The sequence below is a fragment of the Oryzias melastigma genome, linkage group LG14 (assembly GCF_002922805.2).
Source record: "Oryzias melastigma strain HK-1 linkage group LG14, ASM292280v2, whole genome shotgun sequence".
NCBI classification, from domain to species: Eukaryota; Metazoa; Chordata; class Actinopteri; order Beloniformes; family Adrianichthyidae; genus Oryzias; species Oryzias melastigma.
The window spans coordinates 165,555-176,159 of NC_050525.1; the positions used below are offsets into that span (position 1 = coordinate 165,555).

A 10,605-nucleotide genomic window follows, 5' to 3' on the forward strand; every position below is an offset into this window, starting at 1 on the left:
TACCAAGTGACCCGCAGACCGGTGCCGGTCCATGACCCGGGGTTTGGGGAGTATTACGTTGGAGCAGACTTAATCTGATCCACAGCTGCTGTCCTCTGATGGTTCTCTTGGTTTAGCAGGTGTGAAACTCATCTGTATTTTGATTTGGACCAAAGAAGAACCAGAGAACCAGAAGAGACGTTTGATCCCTCCTCTGGTTCCTGGAACAGGTGATCTTTCTTTGGGCGTGGACTCACAGCCTCCCCTGCTGAAGCAGCGACTTTCAAAGATTATTGGAATTTTGTTATTAAAGTCCTCTGAAGAAACATAAACTTGTTCCAGAGAGTGGATGGTGCACATCAGGACAAGCTTCACTTCAGCTGGTGAGAAGGGTCACGGACTCCACTGCGGTTTGGACGAACCGTTGTGACGCTGGTTCTACTCTGTCCTGGGACTTTCTCTGAATCCTGCAGCAAGCCTGCATGTAAACTCTGACCCCAACGCCTCAGCAGCTGACCCCACCCGCAGAGACACTGTGCAGGGTGGAGGTTTCCGGAGAGCCGCGTTAATCATTCAGGGGCTAATGAAGCGGAGCGTGGTCTTCATCAGCAGAACACGCCAGTGGTACATTGTGAACAAGCGGCGCCGCACTAATGAGTGCTGTTGGCTGTTTGTCACTCAGGTCCAGCTGTCCACAGGATCAGTCCCAGCGAGCAGAGCCAGAGGACGGACCTCAGCGCCGCCATGACGCCGGACGAGCCTGACCTCAGTCACTGGTGCTCCCATTAGCCCTCGGATGATGGGCCTGATGCCACCTTCTGGGCCCCCGCTCCAAGGGGGTTCATCGGCTTTGGAGAGCGCCCGCCCCGCGAGCTCCCCTATGCCGCCTCTGCCTTCGCTGTCCTGCAGCATCGATGAGTCCTACAAATACGTCTTCCTGCCCGTCTGCTACTCACTCACCTTCCTCTTCAGCCTCTCCCTGAACTCTGTGGTTCTGCTGCGCTCGTGTCGCAACTCTGGGGGGGGGACTGGGGCTGTGCGGCGCTGGAACACCTCCCTGATCTACATGGTGAACCTGGCCACCACCGACCTGATGTATGGCCTGTCGCTGCCCTTCCTGGTGGCCAGCTACGTGCTGCGGGACCGCTGGGTTTTCGGGGACTTCATGTGTCGCCTGGTGCGCTTCCTGTTCTACTTCAACCTGTACTGCTCCATCTACTTCCTCACCTGCATCTCTGTGCACAGGTAGGAGCCCAGCATCAAACAGCCACGAAGTTCTGCTAAGTCTCAGGAAAGACTGCTGTTAAAGAGTTCAGTTCAGTTTCAGGTTTTCTATTGGGTGCAAAGTTGTTCTGGTTTAGTTCAGGAGCAGCACTGGTAGCAGAACCTTCAACCCTGCTGAAGGCCTGGACCTCCATTCCGGTCCTGGAGACCAGGTGAAGCTGGGCTGGTTCTTAGCTCCATCTGATCACTTCTGATTCCAGGACAGACTCGGATGTTTAACGTTAGCTTACAGGCTGATGGAGCACAAGTGATAAAGTTGTTATGTACTAATTCCAAATCCTTTCATCACATGAAATATTAAAGAACATAAAACTAGGAAAAATATTTAAAAGAGAAAAAAAAACATCTTAATGTTTGCTAAATTATTACAGTCTGACTTCAAAATAGCTAATTTAAAATAAAGTGCAGGTGTAACAGCTTTCAGTCACGGCTAGTTTACTATTACTAGTTTACTATAAACTAACCGTAGACTAAGAAAACAATAACTGCAAACTAACGGCAATCTAACGGTAAACTAATGGTAAACTAAAGGTAAACTAACAGTAAACTTACGATAAACTTATGGTAAACTATAGGTGAACTCATGGTAAACTTAACTGTAAACACATTTTCAACTAATGGAAAACTAACGGTAAACTAAAGATAAACTAATTGTAAACTTACATTAAACAAATAGTGAACTAATAATAAACAAACAGCAAACTAATAATAAACTAACAGTGAATGAATGGTAAACTGACAGTAAAATTAAGTTAAACTTTTGGTAAACTAAGCAAACTTTAAACTAAAGGTAAGCTAAAGATATACTATTGGTAAGCTAGGAGTAAACTAATGAGAAACTAATAGTAAAGTAAGGGATAGAAAGACAGTGTAAACGGATGGATGATGGGAAATCGAGGTGTGCTTACTCTGCACCAACAGTCCCGCCTACAACTCAGAGGTGAATTTCTGGTGAACTCCTGTCGCTCTGCAGAAACTATGTCCTAGATGACACAGGTTTTTGATTTTGACTAAAAACACCAAAATTCTAAAAGACCACTTTTACAATAGATCAATAGATAATTGGAGCTGTGTTTGTCTTCCTGTTTTTGAAGCTGAGCCTGTAAACCAGGGGTGTCAAACTCAATCACACAAGGGGCCATAATCCAAAACACACCTTAGGTCACGGGCCGAACAGGATAAACATTTATTGAACGCTAAAACTACATTTTTAAAACTTTAAAACTCTAACATTTTAACATAATTTTGAACTAGATATATAGCATTACCTGTGATAATGCTAGTGTGAATGCTGAAAGATGAATGCGGCCGCTGAAAATGCTGAAATTGATAGCCAAAAATGCTGAAGTTAATAGCTGAAAATGTAAAGCTGAAAGGCAGGTAAAATGTTAGCTAAATGCCAAATAAGCCTAAAAAAACAAACAAAGAAAAAAACGTAGGTTAGCCAAAACAGCTAGCATGTAGCTGAAAAAAATAGCTAAACTCCAAAATAGCTTAAAAAATCTTAGTAAATGCCAAAATAGTCCATAAAGCTAACAGAATGACAATTTTTACAACTTTAAAACTGTAACTTTTTAACATAACTATGAATAATATAAAGGCAGGAATATTATTCCAGAATAAATCAACTTAAGCCTTAAATTACTTTCAATATTTTACTCTCCATAAAAATATATTTAGTCAAAATTATACAAGTTAGAAATGACTACAAGATAACATCGGGCCTTTAATAACAATAAAATATAATTACCCGGAAGGCCTTGACTTTGACATGTCCAGTAAACAGATGGAAGTGTCGGGTTTGACCTCTGACCTTCTGTCTTCACAGGTATCTAGGGATCTGCCATCCCATGAGGACCATCACCCTGGAGAGTAAGCGGGTGGTGAAGGGGACCTGTGCGCTGGTGTGGATGGTGGTCTTCATAATTACCTGCCCCATCTTCAGGTTTGCCCAGACAGGACTCGTTTCAAGAGGAAAAGCGGGGCATGTTGGTTCTGAGGATGGCAGGAACAGCACCGAACCAGAATATGAGGACAGGTACATGAACTGCTGGGACGACGCCATCGACGAGGAGTTTGCTGATTACGTTCCATACGGCATTGTGCTCCACCTGCTGGGCTTTTTTATCCCCTTCGTCACCATCGCCTGGTGCTACTCTCAGGTCGTCCGGACAATCTTTCAGTCTCTGCGCTCTCCGCCCAGTTCCATTGAGGGAGGTGACGACGGTCCGGCGGGGGACGGAGTGGTAGAAGGTGGCAGAGATCGCGAAAGGACGTCTGTCTCCATCTCAGGCTCCCAGTACTCACACTACATCCGCCGCCGGCGAAAGTCCATCAAAACCATCGTCACCATCACGCTGTTGTTCGCACTCTGCTTCCTCCCCTTCCACGTGACCCGGACGCTGTTCCTGCTGCTGCGGCGGGGGCAGCTCGGCGGCTGTGACGCCATGAAGACCGTCTCCATCTGCTACAAGGTCACCAGGCCGCTGGCCTCCTGCAACGCGTGGCTCAACGCCCTCCTTTACTTCCTCACCGGGGACAATGGCGCCCCCTGCTGCTGCCACGCGGGACAAAATGTTCGAAGACACCGCCGCAGCGGCACCCTCTGGTGGCCGCTTGCGATACTGAAAAAGGAGGGAGCGGGGGAGGAGGATCACGTGGCTGCGGAGAAGGCGGAGAGGGAGCTGCAGACGGAAAATGAATCCAAGTCTTCCAGGGTCGTTTTTTAACACACCGGAGCTCCAGTGTTTTTTGGTTGTTTTTGATTTACTGCCGTTAACATGATCAACGTAATTCCAGTAGATTGTGAAAGAGAAAAGCGACTTTTCTCCTTCACAATCTACTGTAATTACGTTGATCATGCTGACAATTAAAAAGTTACAGTATGTTAAAGATTTTGTGAACAAGCTTCACTTGCGACGCCTCATATATTTAAAGGTTAAAACATTGCAGAGGATTCCCGAGGTCTACTTAACCCTAATGTTTTCTAAAAATATTTAGGGGCTCTGTAAAAAAAAAAGTAAAAAAAAACTTCTGGTTACTAACCAGAACTTTTTTTTCTAAAAATGAAAGTTAAAAAAAATTGGGGGGGTTAGTAATTGATGCACACTACATATTAACAGTTTTTTTTTCTTTTAATAAAAAAAAACATTTCTGGTAACTAATTGACGTACACAAGTTACCATCTGGTGTGCATTCATTACTAACCAAATTTTTTTTATCATCATTTTAATTTTTGGAAAAAAAAAAACAAAACTTCAATCTTTTTTCTTCAATGTCCCTTTAGGGGCTCCATACCTTGGGGAGTAATGCACACAATCGATATTTTTAAAAACGCGTTTTCTAAATGTTTCCCACCATTCAGTTGAGCAGGCAGTTAAAGGGTTAAAGTTTCCCTATAAAAACTTTTTTTATTTAAAAAAACGTTTTATGTAGTGTTTTAATTATTATTATGAAGTTTTTAACCAAAATCCCACAACCTAAATGTCTTTAAAAGCAGTTTTTCATGTTGATCTAAAGTCTCTGTTTCCAAAATCTCCTCTGAGGGGGCGTGGCTTTTGGACCTGAACTGAGCAGCTCCGCCCCTGCCCAATAATGACAGCTCTGTGTCAATCTTCACCGCTGCTACATAAAAACATCCATCAATCTGGGTAATGTCCAGCCGTATGGTTCTGATCCGGATGTCAGCTGGACGAGGAAGTGAAGATCTTCATGGACAGAACTTCCTCCAAAATCCTGATTCTTTCTCCTTCCAGTTCACCAAAGACTCTTTTAGCTAATTCTCCAATGTTTATTGACTGTGATCAATACATTCAATCATTGGTTTCTCAGAGTTCTTGATAAAATAATCAAAGCTAACATCAAAATGCTCTTTCATTGATTTACAATCCTTTCCAACTGCGGTCAAATGAGCCGCCGTTCACATTTCCGTGGTCACATCAAGAAGCTCCGTGGAGTCTGGTGGAGATTTTCCAGCGTTCTCAGTCCTGCTACCGTAAGTATTGGATGAAACTCACACCAAAAATCCAGTGATGCTGATTTGACCACAGAAATGTGAACGGCGGCTCATTTGACTGCAGTCAATGTGAAGATACCATCTTCTCTTCTCCAGAACCTGAACTAGACACTAGGAACAGATGAGGGTTTAGTGCATGTGCAGCAGAGCTGTTGATGGAAAGAAGATCATTCATTCAAACAGAGTCTGTCCAAGACAGTTTGATTGATTTAAAAGGAGAAATACTCGCAGATACAAATACTAAATGATTTCTTATTACATTTGTTCTCTTTCAGAAGAAAAATGACACACAGACATGTTAAAAACTCAAAAAACATCTTTTTCACTGGAGCTGGACTTTAAAGCCATATTCTCACGAAAGTTTTGTGGTCCTCTTTCTGAAATAGAACCAAACATCTGGTCCCTTCTCTGTCACTCAGATCATATTTATCTGCTGCAGCCTCTCCAGCTGAAGTCGATGAGACACTTTCCTTCTCAGGCGTGGACTTTGCTCTGCTAGTTAACATTTCCTCAAGCAGAATTCCTGCAACAAATCCATGAACGTTTATCTTCTTTGTCTGAACTGAGACAGCAGCTGCTCATGTTCTGGTTTGAGCAATAGAAGCTGATGTGAGTCTGTATTGATGTACTATGAATCCTGGTATTGTGTAGAACATTGTGTGTTTGTATGCTGCTGTGTTTTTGTGACGCCGTGTTGTTGCTCTGGATTAAAGTCTGCAGTCAGCCTCGTTCATGGTTAACACGAGCTTCCGATCGCTCTCAAAGATCATTAATCTGGTCATGTCCGCACTCTGACGCCCTTCCATTTCCCTCCTCTTCTCACTCTCATTGGCTGCTCAGCCAAATGAAGAACTCAACATTGGACTGGGGCCAATAACTTCAATGAACAAATGTCATTTATACAGTTAACAGAGCATAAAACCCAACAGAACAAGATTTGAAATGATCATTTTAACTTAGAAATATCATCAGTTTTGGTCAACATCAGACCTGTGATGTCTATGTGAGCTACAGCATAAACTCACCGTCATTGAAGCGCTTCTACACCAGTGTTGTGCCGAGGTACGTCCCCCCTGTCAGAATTTATGTTCCCGCTTTTTAACATTGTGGATTTGCTTCGTAACACTCATATTTTCCCCCAAAAAGTGTTAAAAGAAGGAAGATGATTACGATAGACTTTATTCTGGGGCTTTAGAGAGTTTATTGTCATATTTTCACATTTTTCTACATATTCTATATTAAACAACAACAGATGTTTGTGTTAAAAATACCTTTGTTTGGCAAATTTAGGATAAGAAATGCAATTTATGAAGATGACTTTATCATGAACAAAAATAAATAGCTGTTGCTTTTATCGCAAATTTTTGGGGGCACAGACTCTGGCAGGATGGACCAGCAAAGACCCGACAGAATCTGTGCCCCCTCCCGTTATTTTACATATGTGGGGGGGGAATTCAAATATGACAATAAACTCCTAAAACCTCCAGAATACAGTCTATTGTAATTATTCACTTTCTTTTAACACTGTTTGGGATTACATATGAGCGTTTTGAGACAACTCAATGATGTCTGTGAGCGGGGAAACACATTCTGGCCTGAGGAACGTACCGTGGCAGAACACCGGGTCATTTCCAAAGCCACAACTGTAGCTTCTGCAGTCACAGCTTCACTGGATTTATGGCCTCTTCGTAATTGTTGGAGTTTATTGTTGTGCTCCTCTCCAGTAAATTCATCATAGTTTTTATGATTTGTAACATAGTGATCATTTATATGAAATTCTTTGAGCATTGCATTAACCTGCTTGCAAATCAGACAGATGACTTTATCCAGCCCATGAGGTACGACAATGTTAGCATTTGTTCACTTAGCTTGAAAGCGTCTTTTCTCCTCGCCAACCCGACATCTGCTCCTCAAAGGAACCGGCTCTGAATCTCTCTGCAAATACGGCTAATCGTTCCGTTTTACTGCCGTCGTCATGCATCTTCCTTTCTCCACAGTCACAAAAAAAAAAAAAACTCTGCCCTCTAGTGGTGAAATGAATACATTGTACCATTGGACCTGGGTGTAATTACCTTTTTGTTCCTGCAGATGTCGCCAGAAACAACAAAACAAATAACCATCAATTATGATTTATTGAAGGCCACAAAAACTGTTCTTGCGGGCCGCCAAACCCCTGCATTGAGGAAAACCAGATCATTCAGATATTTATGTAAAACAATGACAGATGAATTTCAAGTCTTAGGTAATTTCTGGTAAAATTTTCTAATGAGCAGGAAAGCAAATGATTGGTATTGATTATATTGATCCATTCACCCACTTTAAAGCAACATTTAGAAAGAATTTGGTTGAAGTCAGAAACAAATTTCAAGGGTGCAGTAGAAAAAAAAAAAGATTTTAACGTTTGGGAGTTCTGAAATATGCTTTTGTAGTTTTGAAGTAGTTGTTTTCTTTTAAAATCTGAGTGAAATGAGAAAAAATCTCCTGGAAGTTCTGCTCATTACAGCTCATCAACAGGAAGACTATTCTTTTTCAGAAAAAAAAAAAAAATTATAGTTTTTATTTATTTTTTTTTAAGTTGCATCACAAAAACAAAGAAAGTAACCATTTGTACTTCTGCAGATGCTCACAATCTTCAAATATATCTATTTTGGAGATAAAAATTAAACGTTTCAGCTTTGTATTATTTAATTTCCTCAGACTAAAGCAGAGATGTAAATAGAAACAGTCGTAGGACCTAAAGTGCATGATTGGATGATAATAAAAGATCACTGGAGATTATTTAAAGAGGAGGAGGATGACTGCTTCAACTAAGATCCATCCTGGAGAAGTCTGGAGAGTTCAGTGACCTCTGCAGGTGCAGTTCTCATGACGGCCACAAGATGGCACCACAGTAAAATGGCCTGAGCTGCTCCTCCTTTCAGAGCAGAAAGAAGTTGGATGTTTCGGTGATTGTCGCCTCTAAATTCACGATGCTTTCGTTAAGAAATACTTTGTCGCGACAAAGGCTCCTCCCACATGGAAGGTAAGAGGTTGTTCTCTCATTGGCTCCCGGGTCAGTTCACCACCTCCCACTGGGTGTCGCTGACGAGCCTGTAGTTGAGGTTCCGGTAGTTTTCCGGGTGAATCTGCCGCTGCCGCCACACCTCCTCGTACAGGCTGCGCACCACCGGAGGCAGAGGCGGGAAGCCGGCGGAGCGGGCCAGTCCCTCGCAGTACTGCCACTGGTCCTGGTCCATCTTCAGCAGGTGGCGCCGCTGAACGCCACGATCCAGCTTTCTCTGCAGGTCCCCCCGAACCTCGTCCTCCATCTGTGTACGAGACGGTAAGGAGATGGAGCCGTCCAACACGGCCAGGGCGAACTGCACCTGCAGAGATGGGAGGAGTCTGGGGTCAGGTCTCAGAGGAAGCCCCTCCCACACACACCTTGCTCAGAGCGCAGCTCACCTGGCAGTTGAAGTTAGGGAAGGGGCAGATGATTTTACAGATGCCGATGAAGAAGAGCGAGGGGAACGCAGGGGGCACCATGAAGCGGTAAAGAGGTGTCACCAGGTGATCCTCCACCTCCAGCCCCAGCTGAGCCGCATCGAGGAACGGGTACCGGAAGTTATAGCCGGTGCAGAACATCAGGACGTCGGCCCGACCCAAAGAGCCGTCCTGGATCAACCAAAAAAATCACCAGGTTTAAACATCTGGAGGTGCATTGAGGGTGACGCTGAACTCTGCTGCCATCTGGTGGTCTCCGGTAGAGTCAGGTTAGGTTTTTCTGGATTAAATGTAAACTCAGCATCAGCAGCATCAGCACTACAGGACGCCGCTGTGGCGTTCAGTCACCTGGAAAAGAAGGCTGCCGTCGTCCTGGACCGCCACCACCGAGCTGGCCTGCTGGATCCCGGCCGGAAGAGGAAAGCTGAAGCGAGGATAACCGTGGCTCAGCGTCACCTGCACAGAGGAATGACAGACCCAGCAGCTGAGCTCGTGCACACCATGCATTTCTGCAGAAAACCCAAACCAGGAAAGTACCCGAGCTCCAGCTTTGGCCAGTTCGATGGAAATGTCCAGACCAGACGCTTTGGCTCCTAGAACCACCACGGACTGACCTGAGAACGGCTCTGCGTACCTGTACGAGTGGCTGTGGAGCAGCTGACCTGCAGACGGATCAGCTTCATGTCACAGCTGCTGAGGTGCTTCAACCGACAGCCCAGAATGTGTCCACGGCTACAGAATCACAACACAAACCTTTAAAGTGTTGAATCCCCGGCAGGTCCGGGATGTGGGGGTCTGAGTAGTGCCTACGGGTCAGGAGGGAGAAGGAGAGCAGGAGGTGAAGCTCCTCTGCTGCTCCCACAAACATCTGCAGTGCCTCCTTCAGTCAGAGATGACACACGAGGACACGACTGCACTGTCTGCAAGATCGGCTCAGGTTCATGTTTTCTTTTACTTTTTAGACAGACAGTCTGCAGCGGTTTTCCTGACTAAAATAAACATTTAGAGTGCTCAGAGTCACCAGATCGGCTCCAGAAAATGCTCTGAAACCGTTTTCTAGCCTAGCAACAAATTCACAAAAACCTTTTTTTTCTGGAGGTTTTCCATCATTCATGTCATTGAACGATCATGAATGTTTGTTTTCTGTCAGGGATCTAAATGGATTTGATCTCATGTCCGTAAATATAAAATCCAGATAGTCACAGAAATAAAGTTACTTTTATTGCTCTGTAAAAAATAAATTCAACAGAAAACCTGAATCCGCTTTTTAAGGAAAAGTTTAAAACTCATCTTTTTAGCTTCGGTTTGGGTTGTTTTTACATTTCCTTGTTTTTTAATTTGATTTTATGAACTTTTTATGGGGCACCCCCACCCCTCTGACCTGTCAGAAGGGTGGGGGTGCAGGTCAGAGTGACCCACAGCTCCTTATGACGGGCGGCCTCACCCCGAGCACACCAACACGGCGTCGAACGTCTCCACCCTCCGACGGCCCGATGCGTCTGATGATGTCACTTCCCACACAGTCTTCTCCCTCACAGCCTCGGTTGTCATGGCGACAGGCTTCACCCGTTCCACCAGCGTGTTGAACTTGACACGGAGAACGTTAGCTTAGACTGGAGTCACCTTCATCTGGGATGGGGTGTTCCTGGGTGGAGGGGGGGCTCACCCGGATGTGGGGCTGGACCCCGTGGTTCTGGCAGTAGTTCTCCAGGTACCGCAGAACCTCCTGGTGGGGGAGGAAGCTGCTGAGGTGGGAGGCGAAGGGGAAGTCGGGGAACATCATGACTTCTTTAGGAAGGTTGGTCCTAAGGAGAAATCAGGAGGTCAAAGGTGTGTGTGTGTGT

At 44.7% G+C, this 10,605-nt stretch overlaps 2 protein-coding genes across 10 annotated transcripts in view; one reads left to right on the top strand and one right to left on the bottom strand.

Moving 5' to 3' along the window:
* Positions 1-593: 593 nt before the first annotated feature.
* LOC112142850 (P2Y purinoceptor 3) lies at positions 594-4,293 on the top strand. The gene is made up of 2 exons (XM_024266463.2): positions 594-1,224; positions 3,092-4,293. Exons 1-2 carry the CDS (start codon positions 776-778, stop codon positions 3,990-3,992), a joined length of 1,350 nt encoding a protein of 449 aa, XP_024122231.2. The 5' UTR covers positions 594-775; the 3' UTR covers positions 3,993-4,293.
* Positions 4,294-7,391: 3,098 nt separating this feature from the next.
* LOC112142848 (flavin-containing monooxygenase FMO GS-OX-like 4) overlaps positions 7,392-10,605 on the bottom strand; it is a 4,858-nt gene continuing 1,644 nt past the window's right edge. For all 9 annotated transcript variants that reach the window (XM_024266453.2, XM_024266452.2, XM_024266451.2 and 6 more), the window contains exons 4-10: positions 10,428-10,566; positions 10,206-10,348; positions 9,515-9,567; positions 9,299-9,423; positions 9,110-9,217; positions 8,723-8,932; positions 7,392-8,643 (exon numbers count right to left, since the gene is read on the bottom strand). In XM_024266453.2, the coding sequence (XP_024122221.1) occupies positions 8,332-8,643; positions 8,723-8,932; positions 9,110-9,217; positions 9,299-9,423; positions 9,515-9,567; positions 10,206-10,348; positions 10,428-10,566 (1,090 nt within the window). In that variant the 3' untranslated portion in view covers positions 7,392-8,331. The remainder of the gene's footprint in view (positions 8,644-8,722; positions 8,933-9,109; positions 9,218-9,298; positions 9,424-9,514; positions 9,568-10,205; positions 10,349-10,427; positions 10,567-10,605) is intronic.

Excerpts from the sequence above, each read along its gene's own strand:
- LOC112142850 (XM_024266463.2), top strand. The coding sequence starts at position 776 with ATGATGGGCCTGATGCCACCTTCTGGGCCCCCGCTCCAAGGGGGTTCA. Across the intron at positions 1,225-3,091 it reads ACCTGCATCTCTGTGCACAG|GTATCTAGGGATCTGCCATC; the intron begins GTAGGAGCCCAG and ends CTGTCTTCACAG.